Source organism: Epinephelus moara, chromosome 5, assembly GCF_006386435.1.
Source record: "Epinephelus moara isolate mb chromosome 5, YSFRI_EMoa_1.0, whole genome shotgun sequence".
Taxonomy (NCBI): Eukaryota; Metazoa; Chordata; class Actinopteri; order Perciformes; family Serranidae; genus Epinephelus; species Epinephelus moara.
In genome coordinates this window covers 28,598,750-28,623,126 of record NC_065510.1, presented here as the reverse complement: position 1 = coordinate 28,623,126, position 24,377 = coordinate 28,598,750, and the positions used below count along the sequence as shown (strand labels likewise).

The following is a 24,377-nucleotide window of genomic DNA, read 5'->3' as shown; positions in this document are numbered from 1 at the left end:
CAGATTGCAGACGGTCAGTGAAACTAAGTATGCAGAAGTGCTTTGCAGAGGGAGATATGAAGAGAGAATACACTGCATGTTAGAGCTTTAAATCATACATAACAACAAAAGAAACCTATACAAAACAGCTATGTAAATGACTAGTATAAAGAGCCCTATACAGAATAAACACAAAACAATAAAACACATAAACATAACATAGAGGTAACATACTGTAGGTGTTTGTTTCTTTAGCATCACAAGCTTGTTGATTAACTTATGTGGCTGCTATCATATTTTTCAGAAACATACAGAATACATGTCAAAAGAGAATATCTATTTAAACTTATGTAAAAAGCACATTTCAGCATTGCTATTAATGGACGCACAACACATCTGGAATGTAGTACAACCTGTGTTGTAATGAATATATATTGTACATACGAGTCATGTCTCATAAAGCCATTAACATACAAAATTTGACATATTTTTGTCTTTTGATTTAAAGAGTTGTTATTAAATATCAGCTTGTCTTGTTGCAGTTCTGATGCTTATCTTCAGTGCTAAAGGTAAAGGTGACCACAGACGCTATGTGGGATAACAAGTCCGTGTCCTGGGACTTCTACAATACCTCACAGGTCTTTTTATTCAGAACATCACGCAGCTTCTTCAGTCTGCGCTCAGTTATGGCTCTGACGTAGCTGTCTGATTGGATGATGGCCATGCCATCTTGAACAACACCCATCACCAGCAATGGGTTTTCCTCCATGGTGATGTTGGGACAGGGACAGCTCCAGTCTATCTTGGCGATAGTCACCTCTAGGTGCTTGGTATTGAAGAAAGTCAAGCCCATCTTTTCATCTCTCAGGACCTCCTCCAAGCTAAAGTGGGCTAACCCCGAGTCCAGATCCTCCACCAGCTCTGTCAGCCGCCCCACAATAGCAAAGTCGCTCCTGCATAAGCTGGGCACCATTTTCCCCTTCACGCGACATGTCTTACAAGGTTTTCTTTTGGCTTGTGGGCAGTTTGCCTCACACTCCTTCTTGGTATGGAAGCTGTTGGCATTCCCATGGCAGCCACCGTAGGCAAAGGCTTGGCACTGTTTCAGGAGGGAATTCCAGGCCCAACGTGGCTCCCAAGATTTGCAGGGGCCCTGGACAGCAGGCAGGGAGCAGATACCCATCCCCTCTCTCTGACAGGACGCCTTGCACTCCTCGTAAGTCTCAAAGCGGTTGCGGCTGTCGTCACATCCACCATTGCTGAAGGCCATGCAGGAGCCCAGCTTGCTGTCATAATACCAGTCCACGTGGCGCTCACCACTGCACACTCTCACGTCCACTTCAGCCAGGCAGTCTGCTGGTGAGAATGGCCGCCCCATGGGCATCTCAGGATCCTCAGAGAAGTCATCATCAGACCGGCGGATGACAGACAGTGGGTAGTCTGCACGGAGAACTCCTGCAGAATTCCGTGCAATGCAGGTGTAGATACCTGTATCCCACACCTGTGCATTGTAAATGACAAGCTGACCGATGTTGGTGATGACCACGTTGCCATACATCTGGTCAGGCCTCATGACCAGCCGTTCACGCCGTTCACTCTGTTTCTCCCATGTCACATCAGGTCTGGGGACTCCAATAACGTCACAGTGGAAGCTGACTGTGCCTCCCACATAGATGGACTGGTGGTGAGGGTTGGAGTACAGTGTGGGCGGCATAGGGTCCTCCTGGGAGGATGTCGGAGTGGGGTTCGCTGTAGTGTCCTGAGGCAGTGGGCTGGTGTGGGGCCCGGCCAGGTAGAAGCGGCAGGTGACCACAGTTAAAGTCACCCCACGGATGCAGGCCTCTGCGTCCATGTAGCAGCGGTTGAAGTAGGTGAGGCCATCTGAGGCACAGGTGAAGTTGGGCTCTTTCTCACACCGGTCCTGGCACTTGCAGATGGGCTGTCCATCCCAGATGTCACAGGTTGCTCCCTGCTGGCTGCAGATGAAGCCCTCACAGGTAGCTGTGGAGGTGGGGGCATCACCTCCTCCCTCTCCACCCTGCCCATCTGGCTGGGCAGGGGTGCCATCAGAGAAACGTGCAGCCACACAGCTGTTGAGACCACACACGTTGGTGCAGCATTTCTCAAAGTCAGCACAGTCCTGCACACACAACACAGCATTTATTAGCAGCTTTAAATGAACAAAAATGAGCTGATGAATATTAATTAAGCATTACTGAGAATAATGTAAATAATACCACCTCATCGATGTTGCATTCTCTCTCGCAGGTGCTTTGTGCATCAACCCAGAGATTAGAATTCAGCTTGTTGGGACAAAATCCTTCGTGTGCAACTTTGGATCCTGCCACACTTGCACACAAAGAAAGTTCGGGTAATTCCCAAATGAAGAGCATCAACAAATACGCACGTATCCATCCGATCTTATTCGAGTTGGGTGCATTATGCCAACTTTGATCCCTCACACATCTAGCCTCCAAAAGTTGTAAAGGGATTTCACACATTATTGCTCTTTTGCATGAGTCGCCCACCGAGTAAATCCATTCCTCCCTTAGGTGTTCAAATTCGGACTGTCGGTTTCAAATGGGGTCCGTTTTGTGCGTAAACATTGTGGAAAAGAGCTAAACGTGCGCACAGTGTAGAGTTGTAACAATCCCAAAGACCAAGACGAGCTCCCACGCGCTGGACATTTACTGAGCAAGATATCAGGCAAAAAAAAAAAAAAGCGATTAAAAGTGCAGTTGTGTTGCATGAAATAATTGCCTTGATAATCAAAAACAAAACTCTTGCAACAATAGGCAAACTCTCATTCAGGTTCCATTTCCCCCAGCAGCGAAATAAGCGAACGAAACTGCACAATGAGAGAGAAAGACGCAACATCAGCCTTTCAGAGTGTGAATGGAGGTGGAAAGGGCAGCCCCTCTGACCGCCCCCATGGTCGTCCAGTGTCTGAAACTCTTATGAAGCAGCACCATGCGCTAAGCAACTGGACAAACATTGTAAAAACATCAAAGCAAAACGTGGGGCCGTGGTGGCAAGCTGTCCCAACAACCGTGCGCACGGAGCTACACATTCCGGTGAGAAATCCAACGTTAAATGTGTCCAGACAGAATTTATAGAGGTGTCATTCATAAATGAGGTAATGAGCTGTTTTTTTTCCGTTGTTGCAGTTGTAGGTTATATTTTAATTCTTGGTTTTTGAGACATGTCCAGATGTTTTACGCAGTAGAAACTTGTGCGCGTATTAGTTTAGTTGCGCAAACCAAAGAGTAGATTGTAAAAGAAAAAGTGCTGGAGCGCAAGGCTGAAAGCGTGGAAACCAAACACGGGGCGTGTCGCATCATGTCTAGCAAAACATGTTGTTTACGTCCTTCTTGTCTAGACGTCGGTCAATTTAGCACCGTCCCTCATTCACACGGAGCTCAGAGATGCCTCGGTCAGGTGGGAAGGCGTAAAGCGCCACATTTTCAATAGTGTGCGACTCATCTTTGTCCCGGCGCAGCTCCGAGGCGATGAGAAGCAGCACCCCTCATCTTTTCATTGCAAGTGACCCTGCAACCTTTAGCTGACTTTTGACCGCGCTGCATTCATGCGCTGCGGCGACGCGCCGGTTATCCAAAACTGGCCAATACCGAGAGAGCGACTAATCAATTCAGCACCCCCCACTCACACACGGGTTTTATTGCACTTGGGCACCGGCGGCCCCGAACTGGACAATGGGTACAAAAATATTCCCACAATTCCCCCACAATGACCTTGATAAATGAATGAAAAAAAATCAAAGCAGCATGGCGCACAAGATGATGGAAACACAACCGTGTATAGCGTTACCCTTTATTTGGTTGGGTGTCTGTTTTCAGTGGAGACAAAATCATAACTCATCCCGTATCCAAACCTTTAGACACACAGCTCTGATAGCAACAATCATTATCAAACGTTTATAGTGCTTTAAATGTCGTGTGAGCCCATTGGACTGGCCTCAATACACCACACAAAACAGGCGCCGGTAGGAAAACATGCACCAATTTTTTATGCCCTCCATGACAGTATCACAGACATGTAGCCATGACACTGGGAATGTTTAAGTGGAAATACAGCACATGGTAATCAGAGGTGGAAAGACAACTGAGAATTTGTATCTGAATAAAAGTATTTCTGCAGTTTATTCAGTTATTAAAAGAAATCACCAGTTATCTCTGATTTAAAAAATGATTTTCTGATTTCCTGTGCCCTTTATGAAGTCTTCAAGTTCATCTGACATTACACTATTCTCCACCATAAAATGACCGACCCCTCCTATTATACATACATTTTATGAGGGTCAGAAAATAAGATAAACTTAGGCAGCAAAAGTACAAATACTCAACGCTTAATAAAAATACCACAACAGCAAATGTGCCCAATATCTTTCCACCTCTGATTCTTAAAGTCCCACATATTACCACATGGCCACAGCAAAGTCGCAGATGAATATTGTCTTACATTCATAAATACATTGCATATACATAAAATATCCAAAAAGCAATTCAAATTAAAAACTCCTCTCACCAATGCCCGGTGAGTTTACAAATTCCTGTTAAGAACAGAGACACTGTTTCAGCGCTTTCTGAAGGCAAAACGCCACGACTGAACAAACAATCTGAGTTTGTACAAGGTTTCCCCATCAGCACCAAGTCATGTTGATGGATTTAAATTGATCATGCGGTCGGTTTAAACCAGTTAGAGCGATGAGTGCGACTCAGAATATTAGATTTGGGGCAAAACTGGCCTGAGAAAGTCAACAGATGTTCAAACCGATGACTGATGGAGGATAGAGGGTGAATTCATTTGGGCAGAAATTAAAGGGGCACCACTGGAAGTCTTCAAAACAACTTAGCTAGACAAGTTTCTCAGCTTGAGTAGATCTAGACTAAGAATGTTTTCTGATGGATAATGGTCTTGTTATTTTTCTTAAATCCAGCACAAGTCTGTCTGGGAAACTTGCCATGCTCTTCTCATGACATTCAATATAAGCCAGTCTTGTTTAAAATATAACTAATGTGGGTTTTAAATAAGGAGCGCACCCTAGACGTTGCAAAGGGAGCTTTCCATGGTAGACAAAAGGGCATAAGACACACAAACAAGTTGTACACCAAAACAGGTCTCCCAGAACATTCAAAACAAGCATAAGAAGTTCCCCCCCGAGACCAATCACCAAACACAGACCAAAGGAACAAGCACATACAGCATATTTACAACTTTAAATACAATAAACCATCCTTTTTCCATATTAAAAAGCTAGCTAATGTCCCTCCACTCATTTGTAGTGTTAACAGGTTGAGTGATAATCCATTCACATCTGTTGGTCTCAGGGAAATCTTGTTCTACTTGATCACTGTGAGCCTCCGTAGTCAAGGGTACAGGTAAACGGACATCCACAAGATGGCACCAGCAAGCGCAAAGAGTACAGAAACCAATCCAACCATCCAGGCCAGTTCCCAAAGGTCACTGTAAGTTCACAGCTATATCCGTTTCTGGTGAAGAATGCTGGTGGCTCTCTCCGTGCTCTTCCACGGCCTCATGACCTTTTGGAGCAACAACACCTTTAACACTAGCCCATGGGGGCAACCACTGGTCCACTCCGTCACTATGAAATCTTACAGTTCCCCTTAGAGGATGACGACGAGCTCTTTGGGGGACTCTGTGGAGGCCTGAAGGATTTTGAGCGTTTCAAGCTGTTGGCTTTGCTTCCGCCGCCGCTACCGCCCGAGGCCGCACTGTTGGCCACTGAGTAGGAGCGTCCGTGCATCATGACTGCGTTCATGCCGTTGGCCATGGAGAACGACTTGAGGTGGGACTTGATGGCCACAGGGAGGGGCAGTTTGTCAATAAGGTGCACCGGTGTGCAGGAGACGATGGAACGGCAGCACAGATCTTGGAGGCTGAAGACTGTGGAACAAGAGCAGAGATCATGGATGTTACAACTAGATGTCATGTCAAATACTACCTCAAGTTAAACTGCAGGCGTGAGACATCCACAACACTTTTCAACGCATCTTTTCAGTGCATCCATACACTATCTGGACGTCACAACAAAAGTGGAGACCAAGCTGATGCCCTCTGCCAGATAAAGATGTTCACCCCTGCACAATTCTAACTGTCTGCACTAGAAATTTGTTGTTGTTTTATACATGTTATCTTTATTTATTTTTTCTTTTGTTAACTCAGTGCATTTTTCTCTTCCTTATTTTCAGTCCCTTCACAAGGTGAAGTTGAAAATATCTTACATTCACTCATCTGTTTTGTCCAGTAGGAAAATAGAAAAAAGAAAAATGTATTGATCTTAAAGATTTAAATAACTGGATTATGGTGATGATCTGTAGTTCCACTATGTGACATTTACAGGTTCATGCCATTTTGTAAGGGAAAAAACATACAATTTTTACAACAAGTTACAGAGGCTGCATCTTTGTAAATAGGAATTTCTTTTCAGAACAGGCTAAGAGGATTCTCAAGTGCCATTTAATTAAACTTGGCATTGCAAAGTACCTTGAAGTTGTAACTCATCAACAGATATAAATATTTCATTACTCTCAAGAGCAGTTGGAGAACTGTTTCTGGGAATTCACAATGCTTTTGATTTTAATTTAATTTTTAATTTAATTTAATTTAATTTAATTTTATATACTTTATTAATCCCCCTGAGGGGAAATTCAATTTTTTCACTCTTGCTTGTCAATTACACACAGGTCTGAAAGACACACACATGCACAAACAGGACCTATACATGCACAAAGTGGAGAGATGTCAGAGTGAGTGGGCTGCCTTGGTCAGGCGCCCCGAGCGGTTGGGGGGTTCAGTGCCTTGCTCAAGGGCAACTCGGCAGTGCCCAGGAGGTGAACTGGCACCTCTCCAGCCACCAGTCCACGCTCCGTATTTGGTCCGGACGGGGACTCGAACAGGCGACCCTCCGGTTTGAGCTTGTCAAATGCAGCTCTGAAATGTTTTTGAAGAGTACTGGTGGCATTAAATTCATATCCATTGCACTTGGGTGACAGGGGAAATTTCAGAAGTGCGTATCTCATATTCTGGACAAATAAAACTTGGTATACTATGCAGGATTATTGTCAGTTACAGTTTATAAACATGCTCAACCAGTGAAAGTAAAAGTAAAAGTCAACCCCAGATTCACTCTCATTTTTTATGTTTCACTGTGCCATGTTTGCGTTTTACGGGCCCTGTGTCTCTTGGATGCCTGCTGCTTACAGTCTGGCACCTGGTCACTACCTGTCTATAAAGACTCGACCTCACCTGAGCGCGGAGGGGGTACACGCCCATAAATGTTCCTAACACAGAGAATAAGAAAATATAGGAGGAGGGCCTGAACAGAAAAATATATCACTACACACTAGTCGGTGATAAGTAATGCCTGAGATGGATTGCTTCTATATGAGTTTGTATGTTTTTGTTTTTTTGGAAAATCCTGCATAAAATACCTTTAAAGTTTTGCAATATTTGTTTTATCATATTAAAGAACTGACCCTTTTCCACGATAGAAAAAAAGCTTTCACTCTTCATCTGACAGAATTAGCATTCAACAAATATTAACCAGCTCACCTCTGTTTGGCCTCCAGAATTTCTCCATCCCGTGCCTCATCAGCACAATGCGTGAAAGTTCTGTGAAGGACTCGATGACGTTGAAGTTGCACAGCGGACTGACCTCAAAGAAAGTCATGCTGTTCTTTTCTGCATAAGCCCTCGCCTGCTCTGTTGGCACCTGCCGCTTAAAAGCCAGGTGAAGCCGATTCCCCACAAGGATCCTGGGTACACCCGGGGCATGCTGATGGAAAAAGACAATGTGGAAATAAAAACTGCTTTTAGGAAATGTTGCCAAATATCTCTTGAACAGGATTACTAAAAGCTACTACACTAACTCATACACAACATTCTTTCTCAGGGATACAAGGATATAGACACAGGATATACTCCCTCCCTATGCATTTCCTGTACATCTTTGTCTACCAGAAATGGACTGAATGGGATTACCTCATCAATTTCCCGTATCCAGCGGTCAATGCCATCAAACGACCAGCCGTTAGTGATGTCATACACAAGCAGGATGCCCTGTGGAATAAAAGCCAAACATGTTGACATATATAAAGAATTACATAATGAAGGACAAATACAAAAGTTACTCTTTTAGTCGTCACCTGTGCTCCACGGGAGTAAGACCTGAAGATGGTGCAGAATCTTCCCTGCCCTGATGTGTCCCTGTTACAAACACACATGAGCACGAACATTAAGTACATCAACATGCTATAGGTCATGCTTTTGAGGTGATTATTCTATGTTGCTAAAAACACTCACCATAACTCTAACTTCACTCTTCTCCCATCCAGCAGGATTGTGGTGGTCTTGTAATCAATCCCTGAGATTACAAACAATCCACGCAAAGTTACTGAATGTTGGCCAGCCAGGCATTTTGATCAATTTCAAAACAACTGCACCAAAGCAGAGATGGTTACTCACCACTACTGTAGGCATATGGAGCCTCTACTGATCCGTCTTGTAAACTCTCCAAGATCTCCCCCTTTCCAACATCGCTGTCTCCCACCAAAAGAAATTTCAAGAGATAATCGTAACTCTTGACGGGGCTACTCTGGGTCCCCATCATCCCACGCATTGGGTCCGGTTCACAGAGAGCTTTTTAAGCTCGCCAGACGTCCACTTTTCGGGGCAAGGGGCAAACCAGACGGTCCCCAACAATGGTAGGTAGGGCTGCGCGAGCGCCGTTTGACGTTAACGTTAGCTAACCAGCTAGCTGGCTAACTACCCACGAATTACATTAACCGTTAACTCAACACTTTATAAATTCAAACAGATACAATATTTCCTGATTCGTCTGGACTATATCAAATAAATCGTTCAATGCAGGTTATTCGCACTGGAAGCTGAGTGCAGACACCGCCGATGTGACGTTAATGTTCACATTAATTACCAAAACAACCTTAACTAGCTGTTAGCTAGCTTGTTAGCTAGCCAGCTAACACCAACGATAAAGATAATAGCGCATTCTGGCACAAACAGATGAAACAAACTCAACACGCGTCTTTTTACTCCCACATAAAACGATACTCTGCCAAAACAAATGCGATAATTCCGCTTTGATTATAAAGAAATCCACCAACGAGGGTTATTTAGCTTCCGAGCACAGCGTCTAGCCAAGTGGACTGTGTTGGAACTTCCTGGTATTGACATCATTCGCTGCGTAACATCCGGGTTTGAATTACAAAATAAAAGAAACCCAACATGTTATTTACATTTATTTTAATTTGCTGAATTTAATATCACAAGCCCAAGTTTTCTAAATCCAACCAGTCTTTTGAATTCAGTTGATCTCATATGTAATAGGAAATGTGTACGTATGATTAATCATGCTTTCATTTTCATAAAGCTAAATTTCTTAAGTTCTGTTTTTAATGAAATTGAAAGTTATTTTAAGGCTCCTAAAGTTGTCACAATAAAAAATCCATGTCGGTGGCTAAGATTTACCCAGAGATGTTTGCTTGATAAAGTTTCTTACCAATATGACCCTTGCTTTTATTCATTTCTATTTTATTTTAATCATTATTATTATTATCTGTACAGTGGTGTAAGTAATATCTCCTTTCTTTCCCCCAGACAGCATTCTTATAACGAAAAAAAAAAGAATCCCAACATGTTATGTACTTTTTTATTTAGCAAAGTTAGTTGATGTCAGTTGGCATTTGCAGCAGCTGTTGGAAATCTTGCTTGATTGCAGGATATAAAAGCCAGCTGAAACACCACTCTCACATCCAACCTGTTGAGGTGAGGGGATCAGCTTCAGTGGGAGGCAGCTGCTGGAGTGAAAATGGATCTGAGGCATGCTGGGTTTTTGTTACTGCTGCTCTGTTCTGCCTATTGTTATCAGTTCAGAGGTGGAGCTGGGTATGGCCTGTTTGTCCCAGACCCTGAACAAGAGTGGGAGAGAATGGAGGCAGTCATAGGTGAAGAAATGGCAGAGGCCCTTGCACCTGAAAGCAAACTCTTCAGGAGTTCATCAGGTAGTGGACAAATACCTGAAGCAAAGAAAGTTCCTGAGTATCTGGCTGTGTCAGTCGCTGAAGACCGGAAAGAGGCTTTCAAGCCAGAGAAAGGTGCCAGAGCCCTCCCTGACTGGCTCAAAGAGAGGTTGCGTAAGACTGCCCCCTCTACTTCAGCAGCTAGAGATACAGCCAGATCAAAGGTGGTAGAAGTCCTGTGCCATGTTGACAGAATGTATGTAAGACTCAAGAGAGAGGTCTTCAAGACAAGCAGGGCATACAAATATTTGAAGCTAGGCAAGTGTGCTGTTAACCAAGGGACCAAAGCTCATTACTACCTGCTGTACCTTCTGACAACTGACTGTGGATTCATCAAGGAGGTTGGTGAAAGTCTTCATTTGTCTATTTTCATAAAACTGCCTCATTTTAACAAACCACAACACAAATGTTTTTTTCAGAGTAAAACAGATTATCGTACAGTTAAGGTTCCGCTGCACTACAATCCAACCACAGAAGTTTTAAGAGAAATGCCATTTGACCTTACTGTGGAGTGTAAATATCCCAGGTAAGATTTAAATTTAAACTTGGTTTCTTTAGTTAGTCTACAGGCTTACTTGTAGGTCTAAGTTATCTTAATGTTTTAAAGCATTTAATGTTAGCTCTCACATGTCATAATTGCTGTTAATCATTTTTGTATTCTTGACTACCGCAGGTTGTTTCACTCATACAAAGTCGGCTTCTATCCCAAAGTACAGGGAGGCACCATTCCAAAAAAACTCCAACCGAAAAATGGCTTCACCCTTACTCCTCAAGACGGTATGTTTCCTGCTGTAAATGTGAGTTGATCTGAACATCTGCTTGGATTCATTTAACCATGTTAGGCTGTTAGGCTCTTGCAAATGCACAGTATCTAAACTAGACCTGGCTAGAAATGTGTTGCTCAAAAGATTCCCATTTTGGACAGAAATGGGGTAAGTAATATGCATCAGCATTTCCATGACCTCTCCTGGAGCACCACTTGTCTTACAGGGTTTGAATCTCTTGCTGCTCCCACACAGCTGACTCAAATGATCAGTGTCAGGGGTTCATAACGAGCTGATCATTTGAATCAGGTGTTGGAGCAGGGGACAGACATAAAACATGCAGAACAAGGGGTACTCCAGGTTTGGAAAACACTAGTACAGATGGTACGATCTCAGTCAGTTATGTAAATGGCAGCTTAAAATGTGGACAAAGAGCAGGATCAACATCTGAGGTGATAGAAATTGGTTCAATTGGAAAACAGCAAGTAATTTGGGAATTTTAACATCCATTCTCCAGTTTTGATTTTAGGGGAAAAACTTTCAAAGCTTATGGGACACTGACTTCATTGGCGGCTTCATTTGAGCTTAAGTCACACCTGCACATTGGCACCAAAATGCAGAGCTAAATAAAGCAGAAGAAACTTGTTAATTCAATTCTTTTATTAACCACTTTCCATGCACCACAGCAAGGTCTGTAATCTGCCCTTTAGCATTCAAAGGTGTGCAAAATAAGCATTCAATACTATGGCATGTACCACACACTCAGGTATTAATTGCTATGTATTTAGATTAAGAGCTCAGGCAGGGATCAAATATTTCTACAAACATGTTTCACACTGCTTTTGTAATCCCACTTCAAAGCAAACAAATGTAGCAGCCTGATTAATTTCTAAATATCTAAAATTGTCCAGTGACTGATGTTCCTTACTTTGCCACAGCATCAGGAAATGATATCACTGGTTCCAAAACCTACACTCTGGGCCAGCCAATGTACTTCGAGGCCAAGCAACCCAGCAGCAGTGCAATGTCTGGAGATCAGCAGGGGTACATCAACAAGTGCTTCATGACAGCCTCTGCAGACCCCAACTCGAGTCCTAAACATGCATTAATTGACAACTATGGGTGAGATCTGAAATATTTCAGATTAAGATGGGCATGTCATTTGGTGGTTGGCGGTAAACATGCATATTATCTGATTGCAGATGTATGGTTGAAGGCAAGATGAGTGCACAGTCGAAGTTCCTCCCTACTTCCTCAAAGATGGCGCAGAAATTCAGGGTGACCGCCTTAATTTTCAAGGAGAAGCTTTCCTCTGCATCACAGGTACTGTCAAGAACAAGTGGCACAGCTCTAATTTGAAATTAAATGTTAACACTGAAATCAATGTCTTTCAGCAACTCTACATGCACTGTGATATCTCTATGGGCAAACTTGCTCCAACTCCGACCTCAAAGGCTTGCAACTATGATGCGGCTACCAAAAAGTGAGTTGACGCTGGCTAAAGTAAACCATGCACAGGTGGATGTAGCTTGCTTTTGAGGGTATTGTAAGATGGTTTCATGTGTGCTCAATGGCAAAAATTAGGCTTTGTCAACAACTGTTTCATTAAGCCTGCCATCTCGAATTTCAAGACCTGATGACTTTGTTTATTGTTTAGGTGGAAGGCGCTGTTCGGTCCAGACTCTGTGTGCACCTGCTGTGACTCAACCTGTTCCTCAGCAAAGGCGAAGTGTAAGTTTCAACTTCTTGTGTGACAAGACATGAGGGAAATCTTGCAGTATGAGACAGTAACTTTAAATGATCTTAACCTGGGCATTAATTCATAAAGCATTTTGCTGTCATGTACAAATATTGCTGTAAATACAAAGCGCTTTTCCCTTTGACAATGATGGTTTTCCAGAATCTTAATTTGTAAATTACAAATTTTAAGGTTTTCAAATTATCTTTCAACAGCTTCTAGGAATATGATCTCCAGTCACTCTTGGAAGGTCGACATGAGCAGCAGAGACGGATTTGAGGTTCAGCCTCGGATGAAATTGTCAGATTCCCACACATTCAGGTCGGACGATCTCGACATGGCAGAACACGAAGACTTCCTACAGTACTGGGACCACGATTACTAAAAGAAATTGATGTGAAAATGATCAAAGTTTTAAAATAAAATTTCACCTTGTACTGATGTATTGCAATGTGGCTTCTTCATGAAGTCACAGGTGTAGATTTCAGGGGTGGTTGCAGGGGACATGTCATGTTTAGAACATGTGCATTTGTCCAACAAAAACATGACAGTAACAGGGACTATTATACTGACTAGACATTTCAACCATACATGGATGCAGAAAAGCAAATTGCAAAAATTGACTAGACTGCAGGAATTTGATACTCAAAATTTTCTGTCAGAGGCCCCCTAAACTCCTGTTTCACATCTCCTACCATGATGAGAAACACACCCTTGTATGTAATAAGTTCATGAATAGAGCTTAAAACCATAATTTAAACTGCACAAGTCAACTGACCTTTCAGTTGAACAATTGACCTCCTTGCCTGCACTAAACATAATCCTGTATAAGCATGTGTGCATTTCTTAGCATTTCCTGGAAATGCATCACAGCACTTCTGTAGATGCAGTTATGTACCACAAGGGGATGGAAGAGATTCACAGCCTTTGCTTGAGTAAACTCAGCAGGAAGTTCAATAACCCTCCGGGTTAAAGGGTTCCCAATGAGAATGTGGTGCAGCAGCTTCTTTTCCAGGCTTCTCTCCATGAAGACCAGTAAGTCTCGTAGCCTACAAGCCAAATAGCTGGGTTTCCATTGTGATGGGTCTTTGGCCAGAAGCAGATGCATTAGTGCAATTTTGAAATGAAACTCCTTGAGCTCACTCCCTCCTGACAATGCTGTCTGTCTCTTGTGGAGGAAAAGTGCAATGTCAAGAGTTTGACTGTGGCATGAGTCTTTAGGCAGGCGTTTAGAGATGTGCTCTAAAAACTGATCTTCATACTTGGTCAGGGAGAGCGCCCAGAAAGTATCCAAGTTGTTTGGGGAGCCAGGAGTAATGAAGAAATGAGCATCTGTGTTGACTTTAACCACAGGATTCATATTGAAGCTTATCTTCTTCCCTGATCTGAACCGAACTACCAGAGCACCTGGAGCACCCATGTAGCGAATGTTCAGCTCAAACTCGTACTTATGTGAAATCTGATCCCATGCTTGTTTGATAGTGCTCTGAAACCATCTGGTGACCTGTGATTTGGACAGGAACGAGGACTTCTTCATGCAAAGAAGGTCATCACAAGCATCAGTGATTTTTGTCTTTACTTTCTCACTCTCACAGTGCAGCAAGCACACCATATCATCTGAATTAGGCGACTGACAGGGGCAGCCATTTTGGATTTTCTTATTTTTCACCAGTTTGATTTGACCACAGACTTGCATATCTGGCAGCAGGTCATTCGCCTGAAAGTTGCACAGCAGATGCTGGAAACTATATGGATCAGGTGGGGCAAAGGGGACGATGATATCACATGCATCCACCATCTGAAAGTCCTCAATCACCATACCGTCATTTCTATCACAGACAGTCCTCATGGCCTCCAGTAGATCGTTTGCAAACCCTTCCAAAAAATCTTTCCACTTGTTACTGGATGAGATTTGAATCCATTTAGAATGAAATCGCTGCAGAGTGTCGCTGTTTGGTAGCAGTACTTCAGCTGCGGAGCATTTCACAGCGAAGGCCCTGGTTTCTCCTTGTTTCATTTGGGAATTCCTCCTGAGGTATTTCCTCAAGAAGCGTATTGTGAAAATGATGGAGAGTGTGTTCCATATGTACCAGAGGAAATCCCAGTCAGTGATGGCCTTCACTAAAGTTCCATTTTCTGAGAGAAAGAGAAGACTAGCACGGCCCCTAGTTTTCTCGCTGGAGCTGAGCATCTTCTCCTCAGGTTTTCCTTGTTGCCCATGTGGTCTGCTTGGGTCTCTAAAGGAGCCATCGGTCTGGATGTTGTCTCCCTGTTTACTCTTTATGTTTCCATTTTGCTCATGGTCAGTTTGGGAAGTCTTCAGAACAGTCTCAGGTTCACTATCAGAGTTTTGTGGCTGGCTTGGATCTGAATTTGCCGTAAAATGTCCCCCTCCTGATGACTTGTGATCATCCTCCTCTGAATCTTGTTTGGTGACAGCCACATCTCCTAAGGTTGACATTTTATCTTTTCCAGTCGCATGTTGATCAGACTGAATGTTTTTTACGTCATCCAGAGGCCCACCATCGTCAGTATTTGCTATTTCCTCACTGACAGGTGTCATTTGGTGGTCCAGTTCCTCTCCTCCTCTTAGCAGCCTGTCTTCATGCTTCTGCATGCCCACTGTGACAGTATCATCCCACTCTTCAAACCCGGGGTCATCCATCGTTAGGAGACCCAGAGCCAGCACACAAACTCGCAGCAGAATATCTTGCATCTTCAATACTGTCTGTGAATAAGTCAAATGACACAAATAATCTTAGTGAATTTGAAAAAATGCATTAGTGTTTTTTGAAATATGTCAGAACAAAAGATGTAATAGAAATCTTTAGGTTACATGAAAAATACTTGATGGCAAATTTCATAATGATGCAAGCCAAGTTAGAAAAAGTCACTTCCTCGATGGCCTTGAAGCATCTTCTTTACTCATTTCTGTGATAAAATTGTATAGAAAACACAATTTATTACTGCACTTAACATTAAAGAAGAAGAACAAGAATACGCACCAAAAGAAGTGATGAATTATTTCAGCTTTGCAACGTTCCGGTAATGTGTGAATAGGTACAAAGGAGGAAGCAAGAGACTAACCTTGCACAGGCTCAGTGATCTCTTCCTATTTTAGATGTCGTTGTAGGTTGTCTGTCATGACTTATTTCCTGCACACCCTGCCCATGTGCTCTGCTGTGACACTTTCCTTCGCAATACGCAGAAGAAAACAGATAGCACAGACTTCCTGTAAGTTTAACAGCACAGTCAGAAGTGTCAGAAGTGAACCATTTACTGAGTAACTGAGTGGATTATAAACCTTTACAAAACATTATATCAGGTTATGAAGGACCAAGCAGTGAACCATATACTAGGCTACTGTGTTGAAGATGGTTTGTGTCTATGAATGAGAGAGTAGGCCCTTGCCTTTTATCCTCTTGTGGGCTTCTAACTGGTTTGTCGAGCTCTGCCTCATTCACTGGGTGCAGCTGAGTTCAAAGGGCTATGTGAAATTAACTAATAATCCCTTGGAGATTTAATAGTTGTCATATTTTGCAGACAATAAGCTATTGTCACTTGCTTTATTTTACCTGATTAAACAAGTGGAAACACATTCACCCTTCACCTCTTATACAACAACCAAATTTTTCCAGCCAAAGCCACGGATATTTGAATGGTTGGAGACCATTTTTGCATGTCTGAATCGTTCTGACTATCTGTGAAAAGCACTGCATCCCTGAGGTTCAGGTAACCTAAGTTAACACTAACACATACTACATTTATATAAGTAAGAGAAAAACATTCATATGAACTGTAAAAGGAGAAGTGTTGTCTGACGACTGTTCAATTTTGAGAAATATGCATTGAATGAGAATCTTTTGTTACATCACTCTAAACACCTGTGGAGGGCGGGGCCTGATGGCAGATGATGTGGTCGGCTTTGAACATCACCACAGAGAGTTCGAGAAACACCTTTCAGTCAGTCAGAGCTACGATGTCTGATAAGTTTAAAGAAAGGCAAGTTATTTACCATGGACAGTGTCATCATATGAATTTTTCCTCTTCTGTGAATCCACTCTGAAGCAAACAGGTAAGTGTTTGTGTGTGATGGTTTAGCAGAAAAGTCATAGTTCACCACGAGTATATAGGACTCTAACACCACTTTCTAATAAGTTACTCTTTATAAAGGGTTTATAATAGCTTTATTAACGGTAAATAAAGCTTTATATGACAGTATTAAGCCATTAATATGAATGACTTTTGGATTGTCAGGTATTTTAAAGTTTATCTGGTTCTTGAGCCTCCAATTTTTTGGAAAAAGGCTGCCGAGTATCTCAACCAAAACTTATAAACAACTTAATGTATTATTAAAAGCCTCAGATTATTGTAAGCACCCTGTATTAATAAGTTATTTACACATAAATGATGACTACATTTTGCTATAGGATTATTAGAAGGTGAGAAGCTCTTGGACCTTTGTTAGTGACTTATTAAGCAGACCTCTTGTTGTTGTTACTGTTCTTATTCATGACCTATGGATCTATATATATATATATATATATATATATATGTGTGTGTGTGTGTGTGTGTGTGTGTGTATACATCTCTTATATTTCTTTATTTATGTTTTATATATAGCACTAGTAAATACTTTATTAAACCAAATCAAGTGTATATAGCACATTTAAAAACATCCGCCATTGACCAAAGTGCTGTCACACAAATATAAAGCAATGTAAAATGTACACAAATATAATAGAATACTACTACTACACCTCCAAATGATCATTTGGGTAAATTACGCACCCCATTTCATGTTGAATTTGGGAAGAAAACTTTGTTTTTCTCACATACCTCCACAGTGAACGCAGAATGATGATGAATTGGAGTCAAAGAGGGTCACATTAAACAACAGTAAAACAATATCAAAACATCAGTTTACAAACTCTCAAACAATTTGTGCAGTATAATCAAAGTCTCATTTATCTAGTTGTATCCAGTGTTGTTTTTTGGTCCCTGTGGAGGCTTGCAAGAAAAACAAAGTTTTCTTTCCAAATTCAACATAACACAGGGCGACAGATTGCTATACAAATCATAATTTGGGAGGTGGTGAAGTATTTCTTTTGCACATTGGTTCAAGAGTCACTGTGCTGTTTCACTGATTGATTTGAAACTTTCCATTGTACTTCACTCCACAGATTTAATTCCATCTGAACCAAGGATCCACCACATCTCCCAAGATGGATAAGTTTCGTATGATGTTCCAGTTCCTCCAGTCCAACCAGGAATCCTTTATGAATGGGATCTGTGGTATCATGGCACTAGCCAGTGCACAGATGTACTCTGCCTTTGAGTTTAGCTGCCCCTGTATGCCAGAGTACAACTACACCTATGGGATTGGACTGCTCTTTATTCCACCTATATGGTTCTTTCTGTTGGGTTTTGTGTTGAACAATAATGTGTCAGTGCTCGCAGAGGAGTGGAAAAGACCCACAGGAAAGCGCGGCAAGGATCCAACAATCCTTCGCTACATGTTTTGCTCAATCACGCAGAGATCCTTGATAGCACCTGCGGTGTGGGTGTCTGTCACTCTCATGGATGGGAAGAGCTTCCTCTGTGCGTTCAGCGTCAACCTGGACATCGACAGGTTTGGGAATTACAGTGTGATGACGGGGCTGTCAGAGACAGAGAAGATAAAACTGCTGGCGAGGATTCCATGCAAAGATCTATTTGAGCATCAGGAAATAAGAGTGGCAGCATCACGATACATCAAGTGTATATCACAGGTAGCCAGCTGACTTGGTTTCTCCACTTTACTGTGAATGTGTTTAATCTGAGGGGTCATTAGCTGGCATGCTTTGACAGAGACAGACCTGGAGACAATTAGACCATTATAAAGTCAGGTAAATGGCCTGTTTGAATAACAGAAATATAGGCAGATGATGACACTATGAGCTCCTGGGCTTGGGCGCGTAAAACTCCCCTCTACCCTGCCACCTGACCCTTGGCAGGTACAGCATGTTGTTGTTTCATTCCAGTCTTGTCATGGTACGAAAAGCACAGCTGTAAATATTAAGGGCATCTGCAATGTAAAGATTAGTATTAATTTACATATGTATGGTAAGCATGGCCAAAAGTTGGAAACACTTCCAGCAGGCACTTCTCCAACTTCATCACTGGACATGATGACTAAGCAAATTAAATTTTCCCTGCTTTATTCCTCTAAAACTGTAGTTAACTCAAATCTCCCCACCCGACTTGAGCCTTGCACTTTGAGATCACTGAAGTTTTCCCGTTCGCTTATTAGAGTGAGAGATAAGCCTCTAAATTTATTATTCATGGAACTGGGACCTATTTCAATCCATCTAAAAAACACCCACACTGTTATTTAGGTCTTTGATCAGCCGAAGGGCAATTATACAGGCTTAAAAGTAACGTCTTCTGAAAAGTCTATTGATATACAGATTCTGTTAATGAGCAATGAAACTGTAAGGGAGCTCCTGGATTTGCTTTTTCGGTCACATGTTGGACTATTTGACCTCTGCTGTGCGAGAACAAAAACACAAAATATAGTCCGAGTCTATGTATTTTCAAGGAAGTAGATTTGGTTTCAACATTGGGAGGGGGGACACATATTGAACAGGGGCTTGGGGGTCGTCCACCATAAAACTTTGAGCATCAAACATCAAGCATCAAGCAGGGTGGTGCAGTGGTTAGCATAGTCGCCTCACAGCAAGAGGGCTCCTAGTTCAAACCCAGGGTGGGGGGGTCCCTTCTGTGCAGAGTTTGTCAGCGTGGGTTTTCTCCAGGTACTCCAGCTTCCTCCCACAGTCCAAAGACATGCAGGTTAATTGGTGACCCTAAATTGTCCGTAGGTGTGAATGTGAGTGTGAATGGTTGTCTGTCTCTACGTGTCAACCCTGTGACAGTCTGGTGACCTGTCCAGGGTGTACCCTGCCTCTCACCCAATGTCAGCTGGGATAGGCTCCAGCCCCCTGTGACCCCCAACAGGATAAGCAGTTACGGAAAATGAATGAATGAAAAGTTTTCTGCTACTTTCATGTTTTTAGTAGGGGGGACAAATGCACATTTAAGTACTGAGTGGGACGTGTCCCCTGCGTCCTAAATCTACACCTATGTATGTTTTCTTCATGTTGCCACACCAATACATTTATCAATGTCTATATCTTACAGGCATGTGGATGGATGTTTCTGCTCATGATGACCTTCACAGCCTTCCTGATCCGAGCTATTCGACCTTGCTTCACTCAAGCCGCCTTTCTCAAGACCAAGTACTGGTCTCACTACATTGACATTGAGCGCAAAATGTTCGATGAGACCTGTAAAGAGCACGCCAAGAGTTTCGCCAAGGTTTGCATCCACCAGTACTTCGAGAACATCAGTGGGGAGATGCGCAGCCTCCACCACCGCCACTCGAGCGACAGCGACGATGAAGACGAGGAGAAGAGGAGAAGCGACGAAGACAAGCTTCTGGGTATCAGGGCCCAGGATGATATGAATAAAATTTTATGGAACTGGCACACCTGTAAGCCAGCTCTGGCTCTGAGAAAGGACCAAATGGATGGTGAGAACAAGGGCAGACTGAATGGAGAGGCCAATGGAGCAGCGAATGGATTTGTAAAGGGACACACCCATGAGGTGGAGAAAAAGGAATGGGCAGTGTATTACAGTAAGGTCTGAAGAGTTCAACAGGACAAAGAGCAGCTTGGATTGGCTCGTCTTTTATTTTCAGTCAATTCGGGAATCATTTTGTTTCTTTTTGTAATAGTAACTTGTCAAACTTAGTTGAATTAGATTGTTGAATTAGAATGTTGATTAGTTGATTTATTTCAATGCACAGATCATATTGATTATTATATTACATTATAATGATTGATTTCAGTGCAGTATATAGTTTGACTGATGGCACAATATGTTAGCATAATGACACTGTTAACATATTCCTGGTTCACATATAGTTCAGTTAACTAAAAAGATGTCAAGTTCTGGGTGTGTAGCCCAAAACCTGTTTGTTGTTTTTACTGTTGCCGCAACATTTTTATCTACAAGTCATGAATTACTGAAAACAAACTGTGCCACAGCTCTCTGAGGGACAGAGCTTGGCAAAAATCTAAAGTCTGTAAATTCTAGGCAGCAGACATAGAGCTGATGATATGATCAGGCTGATAGTGAAGCATTATTACAGCCCACTGGAGAATTCTCGTGATATATTAACACTAGTGAATGTTTGTGTTGCCCTCCAGTGCAGAGACACCATAAATACCCCGGGGCACGAAGCAAAGTGTTAACGTGTGTCATGTAGCCTAAGCAAAGAGTAGAGCTACGTGCACTTTCAGCCCTTGCTGCTCTCTGCTTTAAAGAGAGACTACATCACCTTTAATAGAAGAAAAACACAATCTTTCTCTTACAAGTCAAGACTTTAATTAGTAAGCAATAAAACACTCACTGCTTAATTCAATACACTCATAAGTTTTGCTGCTACAGTCTTGCTCTGTCTGATATGACCATAGATTTATAATAATACCTAGACACCGAACACCAAGATGACGCCTCTTCATTCCAGTGGAGTTGCTCGCTTGGCGCATATGCTAAAAAAAATTCTAGCTTCTGGGTTTACTTCTGTGGTATTCGGCCCACTGAATATGCACAGTAGTTTTTATCCTGCTGGCCCTGACGTACCTATACCTCCATGGATCCAAAATACATAATAGAAAGAGTCCTAATTGACCTTATTCGCAGTTTGAGGTGTCCTGTCAACAGTTTTACAGACGTCTCTTTTATAATGGTAGGCTTATGGGGAAAGGCTTTGTGGTCAACAGGGTATTTTCCCACTGGGAAAAACTGGCTGCAAGGCTGAGCTGTACTTTCGGCAGCCTGGGTATGACCAGTAGCTTATTTTGGCTAACATTAGCTAACATTAGCTAGCTAGATAATGCTGTGTAACTGACATAAATGAGTCCCGTTTCAGACTTTGTGGCACTTCCATATGTACGCTACTGTTACACTACATTTTATCATTTAATATGATCCTGTAACAAACACTTGTGGCCACCATAGACAACATAAAATAATGGGTGTAGCTTCCGTGACGTCACCCATTGGTTTGTGGACTGCTGTTTTGAAGCTTTGAGTTTAGCATTTTGGAATACGCAATTTTGTTTTTTTGGAGCCAGAAGTGACCTTATTTGGACAAGAGGGTGGAGCTGTAGAGGAGCAAGGGGTGGATCTGACTTATAGACTGTAGTGACACCTCACAGTCTGTCACTGAAGAGGCCCCGCATTTACATATGTGTAACTCTAAGTCTTAATTAAATGTAAATGAGTGAGATATATAAAAAATTGTCCCCCACGCAGTTGTCATGAATGTTGAAATTAGCAATAGAGACCAAAACTTTTTTTGGCACCAGACTGTAAGTATGTTTATTTCTGCTGTAAAGACGCACATTTTGACATCTGTGTCTATGGAGATTGACTCGCTTCCGGAGCCAGACTCAAGTGGCCATCAAAGGAACTGCAGTATTTGGCACTTCTGCGTTTGCTTTATTTTTCAGCCCTGGAAGTTGCCGCTAGGTGGCCACAGTGGTTCCTGCTCACCTAAAGTTACATATTTTCTTTAATGCAACATTGAAGCTCACAGTTTAATTGACCTCAGACAAACATGGCCCTTTTCCATACACATGTGCCGCCTTGATTTGACTCAGCTTGGCTCAGTTTGACAACCCGTCAGCTCAGCATGGCAGGGATTTGCATCTTCATTACAACAGGACGACCGGCTTGAAGGTGTGTTTTTAGCTGATGACGCACTTGTGCTTGTGAACCAACGGGACGTTTTTCTGTCTGCCCCACTGGTGTTGCTGTGGTCGACAACTTTTAGTACTGTTGTCAGAGTTGCAAGCAGGGTTTGTGTTTCATCCGCAGACCGAACGCTTGCCTATGATGTATCTGTAGTGTTTGGCAAAAGCAGTGGAGGCTACTGAATCGACCTGTGATGTTGATGCTCAATAATGATGCCAAAGCCCATCTGATGTCACCGCAACCCACTTAGATGTGGTCAGCTGTGTTTGGGCCTGACTCCAGAGATGGCCCATCTCTGGTGTGACTCTGCACATTTAAACTCACAAAGGAAATGAGCATCAATAAGACATGGTTTGACAGTAAGAGGTGCCAACAGAAACACCCAAATACTTTGCATGTAGTCTGACTCACTGGATGTAGACTGTGGGTATAAGCCTGCCAATGACCAGCTATTTTATCTGGTATTCTCCCCTTCTGTTACCTTTGAGCTACCATTTTGCGAGGGCACTGTCGCTGCATCCTGGGCTTGGCACTGTTGAGGACAACTGAGATTGGTTTAGAGAAACACAAACAAAACAACCCAGAATGTTTTGTACTCTTATACCAGAATGATGACAGGAGCTTTCACTGACACAGTGCTGTGGAGATAGGTCCGGATACAAGAGACTACTCTGTCATTACTGGCCCATGTAACAAGGGTTTATCAGTGTTATTAGAATCATAGAAAAACATTTGTACAATGTCAGTTTATTTAGCTTTAAAGCACATTTCTGGCCTTTTGCCTTGTTATCGGCAGATAAACCTACAATCAGGCAAACCTATGATTTATGCAAAACAAAAGGTTGGGACAGCCAAAAAGATTTCCATGTCACTAAGAAAACAAGGCCAAGATTTGCATCTCGCTCGCTCATTTTGTAGCTCAGCTTCATCACTCAAGCGTTGAGGAATTGTCTTCCACTATTGGTTTGAAAAATCCTTCTCAGTATCTTTCATCACAGCCAATGTGCAGCCTATAACCTCTGAGCATTTTCACGTTGTGTATTTATCTTGAAGAAGCTGCTGATACAATGATGTTTTCATCATATTTCACAAGAGGGCGTGCTGTTAACAAAACCACCATCTTTCACATGCCAACAATGACAACACAAGCCTGTAGCTACCACACTCATGTCATTTGATTCCCAAACCCGTAAACAACCAACAGTGCATGCAGTGTATTATGGACTGTGTTTATTCTCATGCATCTGTGCGGTCCATCCAGCTGTTCCTCAGTATCCAGCAGTAATATCATTACTAGAGCAGGAGGGGGGAGGAGGAGGAGGAGGGTGAATGAAAATGGCATGGATCCCATTGAAGCCTCCACCCCTCCCTCCCTCCCCCTGGGGATTGGTGAGGCAGCACTCCCCTTGACCGTGTCACAGCTCGCCCAGTAGCCCAGCAGCTGTTCTCTCCCTCAGTGAATTGGCAGCCAGGGCCGCTGGTGTGGGGGTTGACGTCTTTGTCCAGGATGTGACTTTTCTTGCTTCTTGCTTTGACAGATACCTCTTTCCTGCTCTGCAAAGGAGTGACATGATGTTTATATATAGATCAAACAAAGCAAACATGAATAATAATCTGCTGTGGCTCTAAAAATACAGCCTGAGTGCGCGCAAAGGAGGGACATGGTGATTGAGGTTGCATCATCTTTTCTTTTGCTGACCACAACTGCACACAAATGGCTTTGTTTTGTGGTTGTCAGGACATCAGCCGTGCGCACGTTGCTGGCCGGGGCCTCCCTCGACTTTGCTGCAAATGTCTCTCTCCTCTCTCCTTCTCACATATACATGCACCGGGGTGTGCGCACACAGACACACACACACACACACACACACACACACACACACACACACACACACGAGCATGCTTGCAGGCGCCCTATTCGTCAGTGTCGGGTTCATTCTGCCTTCCTTCTGCCTACAGATTGGAGGACAGAGGTAGCGAGGGAGGGCTGAGGGAGAGGAGAGTTGCGAGGCAAAA

At 42.8% G+C, this 24,377-nt stretch overlaps 5 protein-coding genes across 6 annotated transcripts; 2 read left to right on the top strand and 3 right to left on the bottom strand.

Moving 5' to 3' along the window:
* Positions 1-82: 82 nt before the first annotated feature.
* wfikkn1 (WAP, follistatin/kazal, immunoglobulin, kunitz and netrin domain containing 1) lies at positions 83-2,921 on the bottom strand. Its single transcript, XM_050044360.1, has 2 exons — positions 2,220-2,921; positions 83-2,119 (listed from the first exon to the last, which is right to left on the bottom strand). Exons 1-2 carry the CDS (start codon positions 2,478-2,480, stop codon positions 602-604), a joined length of 1,779 nt encoding a protein of 592 aa, XP_049900317.1. The 5' UTR covers positions 2,481-2,921; the 3' UTR covers positions 83-601.
* A 22-nt stretch (positions 2,922-2,943) lies between these two features.
* Positions 2,944-12,982, top strand: zp3c (zona pellucida glycoprotein 3c). The gene is made up of 9 exons (XM_050044365.1): positions 2,944-3,053; positions 9,758-10,399; positions 10,478-10,584; positions 10,732-10,835; positions 11,761-11,944; positions 12,025-12,145; positions 12,217-12,305; positions 12,480-12,553; positions 12,776-12,982. The coding sequence occupies exons 2-9, from the start codon at positions 9,848-9,850 to the stop codon at positions 12,943-12,945; spliced, it is 1,401 nt and encodes a 466-aa protein (XP_049900322.1). The 5' UTR covers positions 2,944-3,053; positions 9,758-9,847; the 3' UTR covers positions 12,946-12,982.
* LOC126390192 (ras-related protein Rab-40C-like) lies at positions 3,778-9,227 on the bottom strand. Its single transcript, XM_050044372.1, has 6 exons — positions 8,485-9,227; positions 8,323-8,383; positions 8,166-8,226; positions 8,002-8,079; positions 7,573-7,795; positions 3,778-5,904 (listed from the first exon to the last, which is right to left on the bottom strand). The coding sequence occupies exons 1-6, from the start codon at positions 8,636-8,638 to the stop codon at positions 5,603-5,605; spliced, it is 879 nt and encodes a 292-aa protein (XP_049900329.1). The 5' UTR covers positions 8,639-9,227; the 3' UTR covers positions 3,778-5,602.
* Positions 12,983-13,357: 375 nt separating the features above from the next.
* LOC126390184 (inositol 1,4,5-trisphosphate receptor-interacting protein) lies at positions 13,358-15,681 on the bottom strand. 2 transcript variants are annotated; one of them, XM_050044358.1, is made up of 2 exons: positions 15,566-15,681; positions 13,358-15,288 (listed from the first exon to the last, which is right to left on the bottom strand). In XM_050044358.1, exon 2 carries the CDS (start codon positions 15,274-15,276, stop codon positions 13,372-13,374), a length of 1,905 nt encoding a protein of 634 aa, XP_049900315.1. In that variant the 5' UTR covers positions 15,277-15,288; positions 15,566-15,681; the 3' UTR covers positions 13,358-13,371. The 2 variants fall into 2 exon arrangements, with proteins under 2 accessions (XP_049900315.1, XP_049900316.1); XM_050044359.1 differs by having other exon boundaries at positions 13,358-15,284; positions 15,566-15,654.
* Positions 15,682-17,785: 2,104 nt separating this feature from the next.
* On the top strand, positions 17,786-20,500 carry LOC126390190 (calcium homeostasis modulator protein 1). Its single transcript, XM_050044366.1, has 2 exons — positions 17,786-18,331; positions 19,740-20,500. Exons 1-2 carry the CDS (start codon positions 17,786-17,788, stop codon positions 20,244-20,246), a joined length of 1,053 nt encoding a protein of 350 aa, XP_049900323.1. The 3' UTR covers positions 20,247-20,500.
* Positions 20,501-24,377: the final 3,877 nt, after the last annotated feature.